Source organism: Grammomys surdaster, unplaced genomic scaffold (assembly GCF_004785775.1).
Source record: "Grammomys surdaster isolate TR1022 unplaced genomic scaffold, NIH_TR_1.0 126531, whole genome shotgun sequence".
Classification (NCBI taxonomy): Eukaryota; Metazoa; Chordata; class Mammalia; order Rodentia; family Muridae; genus Grammomys; species Grammomys surdaster.
The window spans coordinates 6,875,271-6,898,826 of record NW_021621323.1 but is presented as its reverse complement, the minus strand read 5'-3'; the positions used below and the strand labels follow the sequence as shown (position 1 = coordinate 6,898,826).

At 44.1% G+C, this 23,556-nt stretch overlaps 1 protein-coding gene and 1 pseudogene across 1 annotated transcript; one reads left to right on the top strand and one right to left on the bottom strand.

Moving 5' to 3' along the window:
* The first annotated feature begins 2,326 nt into the window (after positions 1-2,326).
* On the top strand, positions 2,327-22,898 carry Bdh2 (3-hydroxybutyrate dehydrogenase 2). Its single transcript, XM_028760449.1, has 10 exons — positions 2,327-2,469; positions 6,318-6,397; positions 8,700-8,778; positions 9,944-10,040; positions 11,284-11,392; positions 15,216-15,276; positions 16,541-16,654; positions 19,591-19,649; positions 20,021-20,113; positions 22,644-22,898. The coding sequence occupies exons 2-10, from the start codon at positions 6,326-6,328 to the stop codon at positions 22,695-22,697; spliced, it is 738 nt and encodes a 245-aa protein (XP_028616282.1). The 5' UTR covers positions 2,327-2,469; positions 6,318-6,325; the 3' UTR covers positions 22,698-22,898.
* LOC114614808 lies at positions 3,890-4,586 on the bottom strand (annotated as a pseudogene).
* Positions 22,899-23,556: the final 658 nt, after the last annotated feature.

The window sequence follows — 23,556 nt, the reverse complement described above, 5'->3', positions numbered from 1 at the left end:
AGAGAGAGAGAGAGAGAGAGAGAGAGAGAGAGAGAGAGAGAGAGAGAAACTAACTCAGCTCTTTCACTCTGGCAGGGTGCCTAGTGAAACTGGTTGGTTTCACTGACTTCCTGATGCTATTTTGAATTGTTTTACCTTCCTGTTTAAGGAGATTCCTTGCATGGTGGAATGTTTCCATCTCAGAGGAAACTGTCACACAACAAACTTGTGTTAACAAAATTACAGGCTTTGTTTCATACCTTTAAACTGTGTAAATTTAGGGTTGGGGAAATGACTCAGTGAGTTGAGAGATTGTCACACAAACAGGAGGAGGTTCTGATCCCCAGCACCTGTGTAAAAAGCCAAGCACGTGGCACGTGGCATGTGGCACGTTACTCAAGTGCTACTGAGGTGCTGACAAGCTCATCCCTGAGCCTCACCTGCCAACCCGACCTACTGGTGAGCTCAGGCCATTGTCCTGTGTCAAAACAAAAGCAAGGTGGGTAGCCTTGATGGAGTAATACCAACTGCCCTCTGCCTTCCATGTTTACATAAACACATGCACACAATTTAAAATGTTAGGTTAAATCTAAGTCATAAGTCCATGTAAAACACTTTGAGTTTGGAGGAGGGGTCCTGCTTTTGTTCAGGATTGAAAGCATATACCTCTGGATGTGAATCTTCTTCCTTTGAGATTAGGTCTTACTGTGAAGCCTACTTTGTCTTCATAATCTCCTTCCTCAGTCTCCAACGTACAGGGACTACAGACAGGCTCCTTGGGTTTAAATCTTTGGGAAGGAGAGGCAGAGACAGAAGTTAGTCTTGGAGCACTCTCAAAGTCATTAAAAAAAAAAGTCTTTCAAAACTCTGGGAAGTCAAGGGAAAGACACGTCTATTAAAGCAAGGAGCACAGACAGAAGTGAGTATCCACTGTAAGAAGCTGACATTTATTCTTCGTGTGTGTGGCAGACACTGGGCTGCACCTGCACACTGTGTCCCACCCTCCTCCCCACATGCCTGGCAGAGCCGCTGTTTCATTCTCCGTTTCCAAATAAGAACTCTGTAGGTTGGCCAGTTTACAGGTCCTGCTAACTCAGCCACTGAGGGGAGACCTAGGGTTTATGTCTTTTTATTTTTAAACTGGGTGTTTTCCCCCTTTGAGAGGGATGGTTCTTGTTCTGAATGAGGGTCTTCTGCAGTCCAGGCTGGCTGTGAAGTTATCAGCAAACTCTGTGGTCCTCTTACATCTATTTGTGCTCAGCAACAAGCAATGTGCCAGCATGCTGGCCTTTATACGGTGCTAGACACTGAAGCCAGGCCCTGTGACATGTACTTGAGGACGGAAAAGAAAGCACTCGCACACAGAGGAGCACGGGAAGCCTGTTGTTTTGTATGTTTATGTTATTTTAAACCTTGTCAATCTCACCTACATCAGGCAGCAAACAAACAAAACATGAACAAGCAATAATTGAAAGGTTCTACACCCACAGAGGGCAAAGGAGCCAATCACCCCGAGCCTGCCTTAAAGGACCAGCTCTGTGTCTTGCTCTGCTCTGTCCAATCTGTGTGCATCTGACTGACTGACTGAAACCCACACCTCAGGGGCTGCTCAGAAAGAGGAGCAGAACCCAGAACCTTCTGAGAGGTATCACGTTTCTCTTCAAGAAAGAAGCCCTCAGAAAGTACAGCCTGTGTCTCCACCAGACCAGCATGACTGGCCAGCCCCAGCGACAAAGGAGGCTAGCAATCTGATAGCTTTGTTTTGTAGCCTTCGAAGTGCCAGAGGTCTTGGCAAAGTGTGCCAAACATGCATTGAGCACCTGGATTTATGCAGGACATTCACACACGACCTACATGATCACTGTGTACACGAGTCAGATTAACCCACAAGTCTCGGGTTCCTGTGTTCTTCAACCAACTTGATTTTCTGCTGTTTTGCTCTGTTCATTTCAAGACTTCCATTTTAGCTGGGTGTGCTCCACCACACCCAGGCCCAGTGTAGTCAGGGTGCAGCATTCTGCAGCTGAAGGTGTATTAGGGTTAGACTACTCACGACAGATTAACGTCAGAAACAAGACTTTAGCCACCGAGAAGTTTTCTTTTCCTCCCTCAAAGCAGTCGGGGTTAAGGGCTAGGATGACTAGAATATTTAGTGCCTCGGGTTCCTTCTGTGTTTTCCAGCAATCTTCCCCCTTCCCACGCTGCTCAATCTGGCCTGCTAAGTAACAGGCACAAACAAAAGACAGGCCTTTGTTTGGCGTTAACAGTTCCACACTGTGCCCACTAGATGGCAGCATAGACACATCTAAAAAAGTGCAGGGCTGGTGCGCCGCCTCTTAAAAAGTTTACTAAACCGGAATTAGCAAACGGTAGGGAGTAGACCTGAACTCCACCTCCCAGCATGCATTAATCAGCATGTGACTTCGCCTGCACAAAGATCCGAAGTCTGTCTCCTGAAGGAATCTGGAGGACTGTGGGGACTCTTCTAAAGTAAGATATTTTTTTTTTTCTAATAGTTTTCGACAAAACTTTTGAGGACTGAGAGGTGTAGCTTTTGTGGCCGTATTCTCCACATCGCCTAGCTGAAGATGAATCTTCAGTTAGAATGGGGGTTGGGAAGAAAATAGCCAAAGAAAGACAACTTTTCCAGTATCTGCCCTAAGTAAACTGGCTCGTAAAAATATTTGGAATTCCTGAAAAATACTCCGAGCCTTTCCGAATAAAGAGAAATTTAGGGTTTTAGTACAATCTTTAGAAGTAGGAAAGTCATCACGTTAAGCGTGGGCTCACTTTACAATTTCTGGACATATTCCCACTCTTACCCCCATTTTATCATCTCCCCCCCAAAAAAAAAAATTCATGTTGCCTTGAGAATGCTTGTAGGCCAGCTGGAGAAAGGGTTGGAGTAGACAGAAAGTAAGTTTTGTGCCTGGTTGCTTCTGGGTGGCCTCTGTGGACATGGAGGTGCTTAAAGTTACATGTAGCAGGTGCCTCCACTAGTTCTCAACCTGTGGGTCGCGACCCCATGCCCTGTCACAGGAGTTTCATGTAGCTATCCTGAATGCCAGGTATTTACATTATGATTCATAACAGCAGCAAAATTACAGTTGTGAAGTAGCAACAAAAGAAATCTTATGGTTGGGGTCCCCACAACATGAAGAACTGCTTTAAAGGGTCACAGCATTAGGAAGGTTGAGAACCAGGACTTCAGAGCATGAATGCCCAACATCCTTCGTGAAGGTACTGAGTAGTGAGTTTCTTATGCTGTGCTCAGGAGGGGGGAGGCAGGAACTGCTGCGTCCCTTCTTAAAGCACACGTTGACTTCCTCTCCGCATCAGAATTGAGGAGGCACCATGAAAGCAGACTCTGTACCCAACACGTGTGCATGACTGGAGCGCAGCGTGTGAGTTGTTGGTTGGCTTCAGAAACCCCTCGTACAAAGTGACTGTGTCAGGCTGGATCTCTGAGAGGAAGGCTCTAATAGGAGCCTAGCAGGGTGGCTTTGACTAGAGGAGCTACAGTTGAGAGAAAATGACAAGGAACGAGGTGAGGATGGGAGAGGCTTCGGAGCCTGGAGCGAGGGAGGAAGATCCGGCTTTAAGGCATTTTCTTAAGTGGTGATCACTGTGGGAGGGCCTTGCCCAAGTGCAGCTGGTGATCCTGGGTTCTGTAAGAAAGCAGACTGAACAGGCCATGGGGAGCAAGCTAACAGCACTCCTCCGTGACCTCTGCATCAGCCCCTGCCTCCAAGTTCCTGACCTGACTTCCTTCAATGATTAAGAGCAATCTGAAAAATGCAAGCAATATGAAAATCCTTTCCTCCCAGACTTGCTTTTTGTTTATGGTGTTTCATCACAGCAATGGAAATCCTAAGACACAAGTGTTCAAGTGTTTTGTTTTTTTTTTTTCCAGAATAAACCAATTTATTGTTTTTAACTCAATCACCATACAGTTAAGTTCAAGGAGGCCAAACATTTGCCCAGTAACCAACACTACAAGCCTCAGTAAACCTCTATAGTTAAAACTCTTTCATGGCCATTCCGAAGCAATGGAGCTGTTAGAATAAGGTCCACACTTATACTACAGAACCAACTTTACATTTCTTCAGCTTGAACTTCTCGATTAGATTAGAACGTTTGCAATCCTGCACTGCCGCAGCACCTCGTTGAAGCCCTCACAGAGCTTGACATCACTCTGGTTCTGGGCACACTCCAGAAACTGCTTGATCTCTAGAGAGCAAGGTCCAAAAGACTGCTGGCTCTGCGGCTGGGCTCCCTGAGGCTCCTGGTAAGTGATGTCAGGGTTTGCAGGCTCAGCATTTCCACCTCCACTCAAGCCCCCAGTGATGGCGTGACCCAGGGTGTGCCCCACTGCAGAGCCCACAGCCACCCCGGCTGCGGTGGTAGCCATCTGGGCCATCAGGCCCGGCTGCCGGGGTGGTGGGGTGGGGGGGGGACAGGGGGGGCAGCAGGTCAGCCAACCGCAGATGGTGCAGCTGCTGCTGGAGGCTGAGCTGCAGGTGCTCTTCTGGGAACACCCCTCATCTGAGGGGCCCGGCTAGCCGGAGGAGTCACCCGGAAGTGCGGCTTCGGCTTCCACGCGGCATCATCGGCATCGTAACTGCTTGTAGTCTCCACAATCAGAGAAGACAAACTCCCAGATAAATCTTTTTTTTTTTTTTTTTTGCTTTTTTTTTTTGCTTTTTTTTTTTGCTTTTTTCGAGACAGGGTTTCTCTGTGTAGCTCTGGCTGTCCTGGAACTCACTCTGTAGACCAGGTTAGCCTCGAACTCCTGAACTCAAATTCGCCTGCCTCTGCCTCCCAAGTGCTGGAATTAAAGGCGTGCGCCACCACCGCCCGTCAAATGTTTCTAAGGCATGCTGAAACTTAAAAAAAAAAAAAAAAAACGACCAGCGATCTAGTGGGGGCATGGACTGACCTCAGAGCAAGAGTCAGGAAGCCTGATTTAATTGCCTCTGCCACTGACTGGCTGGTTCTATGATCTCAGACAGGTCCAGTGTGCTTGTTAATCCCATCAGGCAAAAATAAGACCACTACCATAATTTTGAGCCAAATCTGAAGCAAGCTTGATTGATAATGGGATACGCCCGAGAGCTGGCCAGCACTGGGTTAAAGAGAACAGCCCTGAGTCTCTTTCTTAGGACCCTTTTAAAGAGTAAAATCATGTAGTTGCAAAGCAGGTTTACAGAAGACAATGGAGCAGTAAGGAACACAAAAACCAACAACCTCAAAAACAGCAGGCGTCACCATGTGATTAAGGAGGGTTAGCTCAGGGAGGGGATAAGGAGAGTCTGTATTCCCAAAAACAAGTCAAAGTCACTGGTTGGAGTAGGTCAATTTCCAAGAAACAGGGACAGAAAGTTATTTTTAACAATTCAGTATAATGGCTCCTGCCTTCAAAATGGAGTCAGTCATGTTCCTCACACTCTTCAAAAACAAGGTATGAGCTATTGATCTTTCCAACCCTTCTGGTCAGTGAATCTTAAGTCCCACAATGAAATATTTTCAAGGGAGAAGGAAAAATCACACCATACTGCTATTGTAACTCAGCAACAGTTTACAGACAAGGGAACAGGCTGCTTAAGACAGTCGAGACTTCTGTTTTCAGGGCCCACCCTCCATGAGGTAGTTACAGGACAGGAATGGAAGAGCAGGAGGGAGAGGTAGAAGTGGTTTTGTTTGTACCTTTGCTAACAGTGACCACACGTTGGTGAGAAGTGAGTAAAAGAATTTGGCGATGCATGGATAAGTGTGTCCTTGGCCAGTGGTCATCAGAGGCTCTGAGGGGGGCTTGGCGTAGTGGGTAGACAGTGAGAGGAAGCGGGAGAAGCAAGAGACTTTAATTCTGGAGTGTTGACTACTGAAACTTCAGGAAACTGCTGGAACTTTACAAAATGCCGTGGCTGTGATTAACAGTTTTCAGAAAAGAAAATTAAAAACAGCCCCAAAAAGCAAGGACAGACAGAAACAGGAAATGATGCTATAAAACATGGGCCGGGCAGTGAGGGAGAGGGAAGCCTTCTCTCCCAGTCTCAGCATCACAGGATGAGACAGAGTGGAAAGCTGGATTCTATCTTGGTGTCCCTCACCAGTCATCACCTCCATGGGCTGTGCTGGCTAAGAGCTTTTGACCTACACACTCAGGCATCTTGAAGAAGCACCCCTGGGCAACTGAGTGGAGGGGCAGATTTCAGAGGCCCTTTCTCCACGCTCTTAAAGGAGCAAGTGGATACATTCATTCCAGATGTTACCACCTGCACAACTGAGTTGCTACAACTTGAGTCATTAAAGGTCCATTTCTTTGGGTTGCACTGCAGGATCCACCATGGGCCGACTGGAAGGGAAAGTTATTGTCCTGACAGCTGCTGCTCAAGGAATCGGCCGGGCGTCTGCGATAGTGAGTTCATACCTGCTCTTGTCTAACTTCCAAGTACTGAGGTGTGCTGTCTGGTGCCAGGGTTTTTAGTTCTCCTTTACTGTATTTTGTTCCCTTTCCCTTCCTCCTTCCTTTGGTTATTATTATTCCTCTTCTTCCTCCTTCTCTTATTTTCTTTATGAAGCTTGGAATTAAACCAAGGATCTCAAACATGCTAAGCATACACTCCTGCCACTTAGCTGTAGCCACAGCCATGCACTTACGCCTTTACCTTTTATACCTTCTGATGTCCTTTTCAATGTATTCATATGTGTTTGTGTGTGTGTTTATGTGTGCATATGTGTATGTGTGTATATATGTGAGTGTGTTTGCGTTTATGTGTGTATGTATATGAGTGTGTATCTATGTGTGTGTGTGCATGCGTGTATATGAGCTGTGTTTATGTGTGTGTGTGTGTCTATGTATATGAATGTGTGTTCGTATGTATGTATGTGAGTGTGTGTAAGAGTAGGTAGCACATGCAAACATAAACTCTGTGGAATTGCTTCTCTCCTTTCTCTTTGACATGGATTCCAGTGATTGAACTCAGGTCTTCCAGGCTTGTAAAACGAATGCCTTTATCCACTGAGCCATCTTGCCAGCCCACATACCTTTTTTTTTTTTTTTTTGAGATTTATTTATTTTATGTATATGAGTACTCTGTAGCTGTCTTCAGACATACCAGAAGAGGGCACCCATTACAGATAGTTGTGAGCCACCATGTGGTTGCTGGGAATCGAACTCAGGACCTCTGGAAGAACAGTCGGTGCTCTTAACCACTGAGCCATCTCTCCAGCCCAGCCCACATATCTTAAGTTCAAAAGAAAAGTCACTATTTCTGATAGAGAAGAAGGAAGGAATTTCTTGTTCTTATGTGGCACCACATAACCTTTGACTCTGAGACTCAGACTTCTCTTCCCCAGTTTACCTGCCCCATAATGACTGACCTGACTGCAGAGCTCTGAAGGGTACATAGCTCTCTGCAACTTTGTCAGTTCAAGATCAAGACCCCAGAGTTTTAAAACTCTTGTGATTTTTTTTTCTGAGGTGCCTCAGTTTCCCCCTTGTTGCACCAATACTGACTAATAATGCACCAAGAATATGATACAGAGGGTGAGCTGGCATTTACGTGGTTGCTGCCGCAGTCTTCAGAGAGACACGTCCATTTTTCTCTTCTGTTTCACTCATGGCTCACAAAAGCACATGGAGGCCATGGAGAGGGCTCAGCAGGCACCGCCAGCCATCCAAGCCCTGAGACCTACGTTTGACCCCTGGGAAGAGGAAGGAGAAAATGACTCCACAGAGTTGTCCTCTTACCTCCAAATTCGTGCCATGGCACGTGTCCTCGGACATGCAAACACATACATGATGAATAAATACATGTAAACAAAGAAGTAAAGCGTAGCTATGATCTCACCACAGGATAAGATGATTGTAGAAACAAAGTTACAGGTACTAGCGTTCTATGTTTGTTTCTTTGTTGAAACAGAGTCTCACTATGTACCCTTGGCTGTCTCTGTGTAGAGATCAAGTTGGCCTCAAACTCACAGATATCCAAGTGCCTCTGCTTCTCAAGGTCTGGGATTAAAGGCATTTGCCAGCACACCCAGCTTTGAGATAGAGCTTTTCATTTGGGGGTTGCTTTTTTTTTTTTTTTACTATTTATTTATTTATTATTTGTATTTTATGTACACGAATGTTTTGCCTACATGTATATATGTATACCAAGCACATACTCTCAGATCTCCTGGAGTTGAAGTTACAAGTTTGAGCTACCGTATGGGTGCTAGGACCAAACCCAAGTCCTCTGAAAGAGCAGCCAGTGCTTTTAACTACTGAGCACCTCTCCGGCCTTGAGTTAGAGGTTTTGTTTTATTTTTTGAGACAGGGTTTCTCTGTGTAGCTGTGGCTGTCCTAGAACTCTCTATAACCAGGCTGGCCTTGAACTTACAAAGGTCTGCCTCCCTCTGCCTTCCAAGTGCTGGGATTATCAATTTTTATGAATGAATGAATGAATGAATGAATGAATGAATGAATGAATGAAATACTGTACTGTTTAATAATAAAAGGTTAAAGTAAGATGGAAAATATAATCCTTGTTGCTCAAATGACTAACAAAAATAACCACGATGTAGTAAGGGGGACTGAGACGAGATATGGAATCTTCATTTATTTTATAGGAAAAACAACAAAAATACCTTGAAAGGAACCAAAAATGACTTCCATTTTCTAGAGCAATCTATTCAAGTAAGCAAAGGACTGATTTGTATTTTGTTCCTGGCAGGCTTTTGCAAGAGAAGGAGCCAAAGTCATAGCCACAGATATCAATGAGTCCAAACTCCAGGAACTGGAAAATTACCCAGGTGAGCCATTTGGCTGCAGGTTCACAGTCAACCCGGTATAGAAAACAGAAGCATGGAGCGAGCATCACAAGGAAACTCCAGCTGGTCCACACACGTTCTCTCCCTGTCCTGCCCCTTCATATCATCTCAAATCTGAGTTCTGTGACCTACAGAAAACAGTCTGTACAGTCACAAGTGTAAGGGAGAGTGTGGAGGCACATGTAAGATTTTCTTTTACACAGTGTGTGGAGGGATTTCACTCCCAATTACAAAGTTCTGTGAGAATTAACAGTTTCTAGGTTAACTATTAACGACTCGTTCGCTGCTGCCCAAGACGCCTCGGGAGCAGCCTTGTCCCAGGTAACATGATATGATCCTCTTGTATTCTTGCGAAGCTTTTTGTAGTTCCATTAAAAGCTAAAAGGCAGGGGAAAATCAGCTGGTCATTTTTGTTGTTGTTGTATTTTCTCAGTACTTTTAGTTTACCAGATGGAAAATTGAGATTTTTTTTTCATGAAAAAATGAAATCCATTGTATAGCACAGAGATTTGTTTTTATTTTAAAATTTTTACCTTATGTGTATGAATGGCTTACCTGCAACAAGTGTGTGGGATATCCATGGCAGCCAGCAGTGTGTGACAGAGCCTCTGGAACTGGAATTACAGACAGTTATTAACCAGCATGGCATGCTACAAATCAAACCCAAATATTCTAGAAATGACAACAATGCTCTTAACTGCTGAACCTTTTTCTCTGTAGACTCTAACAGAGATCTTATTGACAGGGTGGAAGGGGACACTTTAAAATGTGAATATCTTTAGAAGAGATTTTTTTTTAAAGATCTATTCCATTTTTATTTATATGTATGTGAGAACCACAGAGGTCAGATCCCTTGAGGGGGCTGCAGGCATCTGTGAGCACCTGATGTGATAGCTGGGACGGGCACTCCAGTCCTATGATAGGGCAGTAGGTGCTTTTAACCACCGAGCCATGTCTCCAGCCTGCAGTGTGTCCATTTTAATGATGGTCTTGAGATTGCTAAATGCCAGTGATGGGCATGAGTCATATACAACCTAAGTGGAAATGCTACAGTCGTCACACGGCTACACAGCCAAATCTTCATGGTTGCATATTTTATGGGCTCTCTGTATATATTCCCTTTACTTAACTTTACTTTATTCATCAGGTATCCAAACTCGAGTCCTTGATGTCACAAAGAAGAGACAAATTGATCAGTTCGCCTCAGAAATCGAGAAAATTGATGTTCTCTTTAATGTGGCTGGGTAATTTTAAACTTTTTACTTCACTCCAAGAAAGTTTTTGGTGATTTTATTTAAATGAATATTGATAGTATAAAAGCATGATTAATTGACAGAACATGGCATATTCCTTGGAAAGTTAGGATAGATGTCACACACCACTGTACAGTTCAGCAGGTGAGACAGCTATGTCACCTGACATGAACTTGGAGCCCCTAGGCTGTTAAAGCTAACGAAAGAGTGGGTATCGATGTGAAGTCTGGAAATTAAACAAAGCAGTGGTTTCTGATGTTTCCTTTCAGACATGATCTGCTTGTCTGTCTGCAAGGCTATATCTATAACGGAGACATAGCAGTAGGTTTTTGAGTATCCATTCAGTCTTCAGCATTGTGGAGGATGCAGGAGACAGTTTGTGGCTCTTGCTACAGGAAGCTGACTGAGTGACTAACCTGTAGTATATGGGAAATATTCTCAACCATGTTTTATAATTGACTACACAATATCAGTCCAGAGGACCAAGCCAGTAAGGCTGCCATGTTCAAGAAACTTCCCTAAGAAGAGTGACTTGTAAGGGGGCAAGGTTGATTTTTTTAAAAATTTTGTTCGTTCTTCCCGGCTTGCACTAACAACCACAGTGTTACTTCGCTACATTGATATTATATGGAGGTTTGCCTACTGCTCTAAATGCAAACAGCCAAGATGTTACGTTACTATGCTGAGAGACACTGGTTTTCCTTCCAGTTTTGATTTCCCTGTAGAACTTTTAGCCTGTACCACTTGAGGGCACTGTTGCCCTGGAAACAGAAATCAAATGGACCAGCCTTTTTAAAGCACTGATGTTCCCAATGTGAGAGTATGTGAGCTCTGCAGCATGTATGTGGAGGTCAAAGGTCAGAGGACAACTTGCAGGAGTCAGTTCTCTTCTTCTGTGCAGGTTCTGGGGATTGAACTCAAGTCTTTAGGCTTGCCAGCAGGAGACATGTCAGAAGCCTATCTTTCATTTTTATTAGACAGGTTCTCACCATGCAACTCTGGCTGGCCTGGAACTCACTCTGTAGATGAACCTAGCCTCATACTTAGAAAGATCAGCCTGCCTCTGCCTCCTGAGTGTTGAGACTAAAGGCACAGACCTTAATTGCAGGAGTGTGTGTGTGTGTGTGTGTGTGTGTGTTGTACTGTTTTGTTCCTATAATTTTAGAGATTATACACAGGGCATGCTAGCACATGACTCTTTAATTGTATTTCCCCTGTTTACTCACTCTTTCAGTTTTGTCCACCACGGAACCATCCTGGATTGCGAGGAAAAAGACTGGGACTTCTCAATGAATCTGAACGTCCGCAGCATGTACCTGATGATCAAGGCCTTCCTTCCCAAAGTAAGTAGGAGGACTGACAGAAGACACCCTAAGAAAGGTGTCTGCTTTCATCCTGGGCACACGGAGGACACACGTGTGTATTTGAGTGTGATCATAGCCAGCAGGTTGACTAGTGAACATTTATAGCAAGACAGTTTATAGAGATTAATCCATTTAGTCCTTCAGGTCTTACATTCAAGGGGCATTTATTAAGCATTTTCAATACGCCAAGCTCTGTGCTACACTGAGGAGACCCTCTTTTTTGAAGAGAGTTTCTATTATGACAGGGTGAGGAACTCAGTTGACATATAACTATGTCATGTAATCCAAGGTGGGGTGGTTACGAGTGTAATGCAGACACAGTTCCTAGGGGGGCAGGGAGGCCCTCTTGAATCTCACTGGCAAATTGGGACGCTCAGAGAAAAGGAAATGAAGGAAGGGATATCTGGGGAGATGGACCAGCTTCTTGCTGCAGAAGAATCGTCCTGTGAGGTGAATGATGTTTCATCCCATCAGCTGACTTACACAGGGCACACCTGAGATGGGAGGAAAAGGCCGATGTAACTAGCAAGTGATTAGAGCCAGCATAGGAAGCCCTGTAGCCAACCCCCTCTGGGCCTGAGCACTCACCAGCAAGGTGCTTGTGCCCTGGGGCTTTTCTCACTACAAAGAGTTATGGAGTTTTGCTGGTTTTGTTTTTGTTTTTGTTTTTGTTTTAATTATTTTATTTGTGCTGGTGTTTTGCCTGTGTGTGTATCTGCTAACTCCCAGAGACCAGAACAGGGCATCAGATCCCCTGGGACTCAAGGTACAGACTGGAAAAGCAACTGGTGCTCTTAACCCTGAGCCATCTCCCCAGCTCCTTTCATTTGTTTGAAACAGAGTCTCACTATGTAGCCCTAGCTGGCCTGGAACTTGATATAGACCAGGCTGGCTTCAAACTCAGAGAGCTCTACTTGCCTGTCTCCCCAATGCAGGGATTAAAGGTGTGCACCACCATGCCCAACCTACATTTTACTGTTTAAACAAAGCATCACATGCCTTTAGAGTGCAGAACTCTTCTGGGTGCTCTGGAAGGGTGTAAATTCACAGAGTACATATCCCTGGCCTGCATGAGTGTTTAAAGAGGTAGTGTCAAAGAGTGAGCGGGACAGAGGGAAGACAGGACCACTTCAGCTGCCGTGGAGGCACGCTTTCTGCGTTTGTCTTTGTTTTTCCAAGACATGGTCTCACTATGTAGCTCTGGCTGTCCTGGAACTCACTTTGTAGACCAAGCTGACTTTGAACTCACATGGTTTCCTCTTACCTTCACTGCCCAAGTGCTGGAATTAATGGCATGTACCACTACACTTGGCTCTAATGTATGCTTTTTAAGTACTTGACTAGTGCTTAAAAGGGATCTTTGGTCAGCCCACATAGCACTGGACTACCTATCTCTTAAAAAATATATTTCCAGGCCGGAGGATGACTCAGAGGTTAAAGGCACCTGCTGCTCTTCCAGAGGACCTGAGTTCAGTTCCCTACATAATTGCCTATAATAACTGCAGCCCATAGCATTCAACACCCTTTTCTGGCCTCTGGAGCTGTAACATTCACACATGCAGCATACACTCACAGAAACACAAGTCACCTAAATAAAACTGTTACCTTTTGCCCTTTTATAGTTTATAAATATTGTTTGGGATCTTAATATATCTGTTGAAGACTAATACTTTGTATAAGATTTGGGGAAGATCCGAAGGAGGTCACAGAGAACAAGATGGCGGCACACATATCCTACACATCTGTAAGCTCAGGTCTGAAGCAGAGGCTCGGGGAGTGGCTCTGAGGAACAGTGCAGGTGGAACTTAGGCTCCTAAGGAAATGTTAGTTCTTGATACACTCATGCCAGATCATAAGTTCCTGATTCTAACAATTATAAAATACATTTCTGCTTTTGGAAAAGAGTGATCAGTGACTGGGCTGTAGAACCAGAGGGCCTCGGCACCAGTTATTTAAAGTAGCTTTTCTACAGGGACAGGGGCACACACTTGTAATCTCAGCACTTGGGAGCTTTGAGCAAAGCATAGGCTTAGTGGGAAAGATGACACTGACATCTTGATTTCTGGTTGTGGACATTGGCCTTCGAGTCCCTAAGCACTCTGAGCCCAAGTCACATGTCCTAGGAGATGACGCTCACAGCCTTCTCATTGCCTGTCTCTTCCGTCCGAGAATGAGGAAGACACATTCCTCATCACTTCCAGTCCTAGCTGTCCAGGGGTTTTCTGTGTCATTAACTATGACGCACAATTACCAGGTTAAAATATTCCAGGGTGGAAAACCAACACAGATCTGGAAGGTCATTTGGTCAAAGACATAGGAATTGACAGAAGAATTAGTTCTCGGATAAATGCACAGCAAACCATCCCTAGATTGGAGGGCAGTCAAGAGGCGGAGACCAAGTCAAAAATAGTGTAAGGAGAGTAAACTGCAGAATTCTGGTTGGCGAGAAGAGATCGGTTTTAGCAAAAAATTTGGAGATGTCTTTGTTCTTTGGATGTACTTTTTATTTACTGTTTCCCCTTGCTGTGCCTCATCAGGGCTGTCCCTGGGAGACAGCCTGGACACAGAGCAGTGGAAGCCATGGGCAGGACTGAGTGGCCATGTGTTAGGCTTAGGACTTGCATCTCTGAGGTGACTGAGGCCTGAGCTTTGCCTGGAAACTACTGAATTTCAGAAGACTGGAGACAACTTGTATCCTAGCCAGTCTACATACGAAACTGTCCTGTGCATGCTATCTAAGTGTTAAAAGTTGGTTATATGAGCTAAGAAAAGTGATAAACCAGATTATTATCCCCCTTCCCCATATTATTTTGAGACAGAGTCTTACTGCAGATCACTAGCTGGCTTAAAACAGAATTATGTCTGGCTTTAAGATCCCCTTTATTGCGAACAAAGGCAATTTGCAGCCAGGCATGGTGGTGCACACCTTTGGTTCCAGCACTCAGGGGATGCAGAAGCAGGTGGATCTCTATGAACTCAAGGCCATCCTGGGCTACAAATTGAGTTCAGGACAGCCGGGGCTACCCGGGGTTGGGGTTGGGGGAACCCTGTCTCAAAATATGAAAACAAAACAAAAAAACCAAAGATTCATTCAAGTAAATACTGCTTCCCTCTACCTTGTCCCTTGACATGGTTGTCACCTCAGCGTCACCTGTGTGCTTTCTACCTATGCAGCCCCATCCCTTGCCGTTTATCCTGTATCCTCTGATCTCAGGTATAATAAGCCCCAAATAGTAATATGGGGAGTAAGAAAAATGCCACAAGGAAGTGGATCCTCTCAGCCACCCTAGCTCTCGAGCCTCCATTCATAAAACATCTTTCCTACATTTCTTCTAAGCACTGGTAAAGAAACTCATCCAGCAGGGCATATCTATTTCCTAAGTCCCTGGCACCGCCTGTGAAGATCAGTTTCTGGAAAGAACCGTCTTTATTTGATTTTCATGATGTCACAGTCACACCAGACATCCTGCTCTCTGGCTTGTGCCTTGTCCCCAGCAGCTCTCTGGACTCTGCTCCTCCCCACTGACTTTGCTTTCTCTTCTGTGCCCTCTACCTGACATGTGGTTTCCACTGAGAAGCTGGGACCCTGGGTTGACATGGTAGTACATGCCTGTCATCCCAGCACTTGTCAGGCGGAAGTATGAGGATCTTGAAGGCCAGTCTAGGCTGTAGTTTAAGAGCTTGTCATCAAAAAGAAGATGAAAAACAAAGAAAGAAAAGGGTCTAGGTGTCTAGGAGCTGATGCAAATGTGACAGGTATATCAACCATCGGAGTGGAGATGACTGTACCTTGTCTCAGCAGATGCTTGCTCAGAAATCTGGCAACATTATCAACATGTCTTCTGTGGCCTCCAGCATCAAAGGTAGTAGTGCCTTCCTCAGAGTTGGGGGTTGGGGGTGAGTACACACACACACACACACACACACACACACACACACAATTCTTTTATGAGCTGTGGATTTTAGAACTAAACATAGACAAGTTCATAAAACCCATATGAAAAATCAAAATGGCTTTAATCAAAGAAAGATCATACAGAAGTGGCTTATGTCACCAGGCCTGTTGTTACAGCTGTTCCACTCATCAAATTAAATTTAAAAATTACTGTCTTTGCCTTTCCTTTTATTCCTTCTGTACATATGGGAGCGAAAATTAAATTAGGAGAAGAAAAGATTTATCACTGAAGTAATATGAAATGATATATTGAGTACAAGCTGAGCTGGAAGCTCCTTGAGACCAAAAAAATTTTTTTCACAGTTTGAAAGGGCACAGATTCTGTCTTGTGCTTCTTATGGTCTCAGGTAGTCCCTGGCCTCCATTTCATAATCGGAGCCAAGACAGGCTTGAATTCCTCCTGATTCGAACCTCTGCTTCTGAAGTGCCAGACTGTAGGTGTGCAGTACCATCTCAGCCTCTGAGTTCTGTAGAGAAGTTTATAGTATAACAAAGCGCTCCACACACAAGCGGTCCTTGAGGCTACGACACAGACAGGACAGCTGGACCCTCAAAGAGAAGTCAAGGCAAAGGGCTAGGACTAAGTGGAGAGAATGTCACAGCCCAGCATTGATGAGTTTGTGAGTTTGATACCTTGAGGGTGTTGGGCGTGCGGCTCTGTGTGAGGAGGTACTGGGAGGAGGAGGGAGCTGATACTGAGATATAGAGGGAATAAATAAATATATTTAAAAGAATGAAATCACTGCTGAGACAGCATTCTTTCTCTTATAAAATATGAAACATACTTTATGGAATGTAAGTGAGGTGAATTTATACTTCTTCACTTACAAAGATTCTAAAAAAGAGGGTTTTCTACCTTTTGTAGTGAAACCCTGTGACAGTGACAAGCAGGTGGCTGCTACAAAGCACACACAGCATCTCAACACCTAAGTGTAAATTAGGTTCTACTACACTGGCATTTTCTGCACTCAGAACCTGTCTCTATCCCTATTACAGGAGAAGACCCCAGGTCAGTCATTGTTTAAAGGGAAAGCTGATTTCAAAATGGTTTTTCTTTTAATTAAAATAAATAAATAAAAAGGAGGGCGATGGGAAGAAGAGAGGAAGGTTGAGTGGGGGACGCTCCTTGCTCCTTTCTGAAGAAACAATATTCCTGATTCCCTCCCACCCAGGGGTGGAGAACAGATGTGTGTACAGTGCGACCAAGGCAGCTGTGATCGGCCTCACCAAGTCCGTGGCTGCAGACTTCATCCAGCAGGGCATCCGGTGCAACTGTGTGTGCCCAGGTGAGCCTGGTGGCGGAGGGCTGGGGGCGTGGCCTTTCTTCCGTGCGGGTTTGCCACCATAGAACATTTGCATCGGCTTCTTTACCACATACTCAGTTGCTTTCCACCACTGACACACATCAAAACGAAAGGTTTGGCCTCATTAAGAGAGCAGTCTAGCTTTGGGTGGACAGAGATTTCACGTCACTTGGAAGAAACCTCAACATGAAGGATTTAAAATCCAGCATGTCCAAGACTGTTTAGACTCAAGTGGCTGAGACACAAAACTTGCCAGCACCTGCTGTTCTGAAAGCAGATCATGGTGACCTTGTCCGTGGACAGTTAAAAAGCAGAGCACTCCCGTGGGACAGCAGACAGAGAGTCAGGAGCCTCCTGGAACACAGGACTCCACTAAACTCCCAAACGACCAAAGCGGCTCCGAAAGCAAAAGGTTGCTATGGCTTGTTTTGTAAGTAAAGCTTACTGGAGATGCTCCCACTGGATGCCACATGCCTTCTTGCTACAGAGTCAGAGTGGAGAGGTTGTAGCAGATCACATGACTCAAAACAAAAATATTTGCTACCATTATAAAAAAGAAAAAAAAAAAGGCGTGATCGCCCTATGAAAAAGCAGAGAAAACTGCTTTGCTTTTTCTTTGTTGTTTCTTTGTTTTCTGCCTGCCTGGAACTCACTATGTGAACCCAACTGCTCTGCACCTCGAAGGAATCAGCCTGTTTCTGCCCACTTGCTGCTGGCATTGAAGGCATGCAGGTCTATACTCAGCAAAAACCATTTTTCTTAATAATTGTGGATGTGATGTAGTTTCTTTTTTCTTCTTCTTCTTCTTCTTTTTTTGTGACGTAGTTTCTAGGTAACTGGGTGCACTTCTTTCTGGTTCCACCAAACCAAAATGAATACAGGGTACCTAACAAGGGTGATTAGTGTCTTCTGATAAGAATTGTTATGTCTAGGACTAAGGTTTTCTTTTCTGTTTGTTTTATTTTTTTGTTTGTTTTGTTGGTTTGGTTTGGTTTTCTTTTTGTTGGTTTTTTTTTTTTTTGGTTTGTTTGTTTTTCAAAAAGAGTTTCTCAGTGTAGCCTTGGCACTCCTGGAATTTGCTCTGTAGACCAGACTAGCTTCGAACTCACAAAGATCTGCCTGCCTCTGCCTCTTGAGTGATGAGATTAAAGGCATGTGATACCATCGCTTGGCTCTACTATGGTTTTCAGTCGTCCCCAGCCAGAGTTGCGGTGGTCTACGAGACGGGCATGCCAGAATTGAAGGGATGTGTTGGTAGGAAGGCTGTGTGTTATTTGGGAAGTCCCGTAGAAGATTCTATTTGATTCTTAGGTTGGAAAGCACAGACTCACCCAGGGGACGAAGAGATTGGGATACTCAGTCCCGTTTCTCTTTGGGTGAAATGCAGCCACAAGTAAGAAGGAGAAAAAGGACACTCACTGTCCACACTTGACTACGCCTCACCTTGGGGACACTGGCCATCAGGAAAAATAAATGGCAAAAGATCTAGAGTATGTGGTTGTTTCTACAGCTAGAATTTTCAAAGGACTTGGAAAAGTCAAACTCTGGAACGAGGAACTAGCTGTGAGGAGTCACAGAGGCCATCCCTGAAGCGAAGGAGGAGTGAGTGTCTGGGTTAGTGCCAGTGGTTGCGAGTCACCATCCAGCCAGACGCATAGCCATGGCACAGCAGACACCAGGATGTGGGTGGGCTCACACGAGCTTTCGTTAATATTTACCACTGCCAGCCACATGGAAACTGTGACACCCACTCAGCACTTACAGCTCTAGGGCTTTGAGGACTGTTATGGTCAGCTCAGGGTGAACATTGGCTGAGGAAAGCTTGGATTTTAAGTAAGCTATTGACAAGCAAACTGGGGGAGGTTTTGTAAATTGGGTAAATGGATGTCTCTTCTGTAGTAATGAAGAGATTCAGACTGATGCTGACGGGGAGAGTGGATCAGCTGAGGTGAAAATGCTGACTCTGTGTGTGTGTGTGATGGAGAACCTAAGGAGAAGGGAGCAGGGACTGATACGGGAGATTCTCCATCTTTCCAGAAAAAATGACATATAATACCAAAATTAGGAAACATTTTCTGATAGAGACCAGATCTATGTGTGGCCTTCTCAATTGTGTGGTCTACAGACAAAGATGAGAGGTGCCTTAAAAATTTACACCCACAGAGAGAACAAGCAATTCCCCAGAGTACTGTTATCCTGCAAACAAAACACAAACCATCGTTCCACAGAGACTTTACCGATTATACGAGTTAGGGAAAAAGTCCAGACAACTATATAGGTTTGGGTACCAAATGGGTTTTAACTTTTTAATTCTTCTTATTTTTCCTTCTTAAGAAAAACAAGTTTTGTTTTTATTAGAACTTTTAACAATAGTCTAAAAAGCATATTTGGAACCAATGAAAGCATGCAGATAGGTTAAGTCTATGGCAACCATGAACTTGAGCCCAGGATCCCCCATGGTGAACTTGGCAACAGAGCAGAATGGTTTGCAGTCATTACGGCAGACTGCTGAAGCTCACATGTGCTGGTTTCTGCTTCTCAAGGCTCCTGTGGGAACTAGCAGAGATAAGGCAAAGATACTTACAGATCTATAAATCTTCAAGCCAACATAGCATGACTGTGTGTCACTGAGAGAGCAGGTTAATTCACCCAGAGTCCCAATCTGGTGTCACAGAAAACTACTGTGTGTGTGTGTGTGTGTGTGTGTGTGTGTGTGTGTGTGTGTGTGTGTGTGTTTTAAAGCATTATGATGTCATTACAAAAGTTATTACCCTTAGTGATCAGGCAGGTAGAACTCAGAGTGTCATTTAAAAGAAAGGACAAAGATTTCACTGCTTGCTTATCATGCGGAAAAGGAGTTTAAGGTTTAATTCCCCTTTCAATTGAAGTAACCACAGTGAATGTCTCCTTTGGTTTAGGAACGGTTGACACCCCATCTCTGCAAGAAAGAATACAAGCCAGAGACGATCCCAAAGAGGTATATACATCTAGCAGTTTGAAAGTGTCCAAAACCTTTTGGTTTCTCTGTGTAGCTCTCGCTGTCCTAGAATGCACTCTGTAGACCAGGCTGACCTCAAACTCAGATACCCTGCCTCTGCCTCCCAAGCACTGGAACTAAAACCGTGCGACCCCATGCCCAGCCCTAGAGGCTTTCTTACCTATGAAAGTATCCATGGGTGTTAGTGTATCCTGACTAGTTTGGGTAATATGGTTAGAAATTTCAAAGCAACCTAAGCTGATGGCCCTAGGCCCTCTATAGGTTCCTCTGACTCCACACCCACTGACAGTATCACAAGGGCACACATGTGCCAGCTGACATCTCTTGTATGGAACTGTCTCTGGTCACAGGCATTGCAAGTTTTCCTAAACAGACAAAAGACGGGAAGGTTTGCATCCGCAGAAGAGGTCGCCCTGCTCTGTGTATACCTGGCCTCAGACGAGGTGAGCACTGATCTTCCCGTTTGTAACTCTGCCACACTGGGCTGACACACACTTGCTCCTCCTCCTCACGGTTTTGTGAGTCTGTGGTATGTATTCCTAAAGTGTTTTGCTTCTGTGATAGGAACAAGCTCTGGTTTCATATACTCAAAAGCCGCCGTGGTCTGTGACAGCGGCTCTTCTTCCTTCAGTTTCTCATGACTCAGCATCAGCGCACAGATGACAAACATAGGAAACCATTAAAGCACACCGCCTTCTGAGAGATTTGCTTTTTAAAATGACAGTTGTGGGCATACTGGTTAAGTATAAAAACCTCCTAGGCTAACAAGATAACTCATGAGTAAACACCCTTTACTGCCAAGCATGGGGACATAAACTCAATCCCTGGCACCCACATGGTGAATGGAGAGAATGAACTCACAAAAAGTTGTCTTCTGACCTTCACTAGGGTGTCACGCACTAGTGCACACATAATAAATAAAATGTGTCATGCACTCATGTGCACATACACACACATAATCAATAAAATGTAATTTTAAAAAGCCTCTTGGTTGTGAGAGTTGAAGGAGAGACACAAGCAGGTTTATCAGCTTTGATATATTTGGAGGTAGAGTTGGTATGCACTACCTTAGTTTACTGGTGACCCATTTGGGGAGATCAATGATTTCCCCTAACCTTGTTTGTCTGTCCCGCTACATTTGTCCTCGTGTAGAAATGCCTAATCTGGTCTCTTTGACTTTATACCTACTTAATAACCAATTTCTTCCCCAGTGACTAGTGTGAATTCAATGACTGATAAAAGTGCAAACCAAGGTGAAGGTGCAGAGCATAAAAGCTCTTTTGTTTTAAATCCCACAGCAGACAGAAGCAACAAACACACCAATGTTTCCTTTGGTGAACCAGTGAGGTTTGCTGGGATTATGAACCAGAGAGGGATGGCTCTCGTGCAGAGTCATCACAGGAAAAGTCTGCCTTATAGCATGGGTGATCTCCTCTAGCCTGTCCACCTCCATAAAGCTGGAGCAGAGCCTTTGAGCATTTCCCATGCTTTAGCTCCTCCAAGGGTGTGAAGTTTGTTTACCTCTGGCTGGGGTCCTGTGAGCCTCCATCCCCTCCAGGAGGTTCTGTTAGGTGGGGGTTACTTACGGTCTAGCTCCTCTTCACAGTAACTTGGTGCAGCCCTCATTGTTGGGGATACTGGCTGACACAAAGGTTGAAAAGGTTTAGTTACCGCTCCACAGGACTGTTAGCCACAGTCTTTAGGAGCTATGGAATTGCTAAGTAAATTATTTCTGAAGCAAACACTTATCAGTTTTCATGTATTTAACTTAAAAAAAAAGTCCTCATACTATACCGTCTTCCCTTCTGCCTCTTCCAATGACTGCAGCTTTAGATCAAGGTCAAACTAAGGATACGAACATGAGAGTTTATTATCCATTTTAAGTGAATAGAGTTTTTAAAACTTTTTAATTCTTTGACAGTGTCATATATCCCTGTGATGGGTTTTGAGCATATTTGTCCCCCATGAGTATCTCTTTCCCCCCATCACTCCTTTTGAGCCCTTTCTTCGCAACAGGTCTCCCTCCTCCTCCAATTTCATGGCTTTTTTTTTTTTAAGTGATCTACTGAGTGCACTTAGGGCTGCTTTCTCCAGCAGGCGTGTGGGATTATTTACGTGTGTACAGACTACCAGTGGCTACCTCACAGAAGAAGACTCCTTTCCCTAGACGCCATTCAGTAACTACCAATAGCTCTTTGCTGGCAGTGGGGCTCTATGAGCCCCTTCCTCATCCAGGACGGAGTGTTAACGGTCTCAGTCCTGTCAGGTAGCCATGGCTGTTATGAATTCATGAGTTCAAGGACCTTGTCAGGTTCAGAAAGCAAGCTAAAATATTTTTAAATTTCTACCACAACTTCAGAATTAGTTCTCTGCAAAATGGAAATATTTATAAACATAAGCCAATAATTAATTTTAAACCCTTTACTGTTATACAGAACTGGACATCTGAATCTAGTGTGGAGTATTATTTGACATGTTAATGGATTGCAAGAATGAGTGCCTATGTAAATTTTTAAAACAGTTCGTGTGCTTCCCTGAGTTGATCAGTTAATAGGCACTGTCTGCTTTCCCCATTGTTAACATGTCAACGCACATTCTAAAAATTTATTAGTCGTCTGAAAGTTAGCTAGCTTTGAATGGTTCTGAGTTTCATAATGAAAATGTGTTGTTTTAGCATGTACTTTATTTCATCTCTCTTTAATTTTGTGACTCTGAAGCCAGGCACCTAACAGACCACGTGACATGTTCATATGCCATCGACAGGCCATGTGCCCCAGGTCATGGGACGCTCAGCTGTTCCAAATCAAACTGTCTTTTGGTTTTCTGTTTGTTTGTTTGTTTCCTACATTCAATTAAGGTTTCTCATTAGAATGAGAATCAAAAGTTTTGTCATCTCACATAAGAAATGTTCAAAATGCACCCTGGTCCAAGGCAATTGATTAACGGTTGTCTCTCCTGTGCTTGTCATTGTAGTCAGCCTATGTCACTGGCAACCCTGTCATCATCGATGGGGGCTGGAGTCTGTGACTGCATGGATCCCTGCTGGGAAGACAGGCCCTTCCTAGCTGCAGAGAAAAACCAGCTGATCATCTCTCCTGAGGGATGGGCATGAAAACAAACCCTTTTAGTGATTGTTCTCTCAAGTGTGATTTTTTTCTTTAATAATCTCTCATCTCTTCTGAAACTGTGGTGAATAAATCAAATAAAATGTATTGATTTTGTGGCAAAGGAGTAGTTTTTAAAATAAGCAAAGATTTGTGAGATATTACTGGCATAGCAGATAACTATTACAAAAGACCATGGCTTTTTTTTAAAAAAAAAAAACAAAACGGGGTGGGGTACGAATTTGCTTCTCCAAGTAAAGGGAGGGGACAAGAGCTGAGTGACACTGTGTCTAGTGAGGGACCTTTGCCAGTGTGCAGAGGGTCATGTCGCTATGGCGTCACTTGAGAAAAGCAGAGAAAAAAGAACATGGGCCTTTTCAGTTCTTTGTAAGGCATTCATCCCAAACAAATGAGAACTTTCTGATACCTAATAACTTCCTGGAAGCCCTGCCTCAGACCCGTACCACAGTGGGGATTCATGTTTTAACACAGGAATTTGGAAGGCCACCTTAGTTTATAGCAACAAATAAAATTAAGATATGAATACAAAAGAAATTGTTGAAGAAAAAAATTCCTTTCCAGTTTTACTTTAGCTTCGAAACTGAATGGTTTTGTAAAGTTCTGCATTGTTCTCTATGCTGATACTAACTTGAAATCTTTATACAATCATAAATGTACACCACAGATACAGATGAGCTGGCTTTAATGTCACAACAGGAGAACTTAGATTCACAGCTACATTTTTGTCTTGTTACATAAAAGAAAAATGACCATGTGTTTAC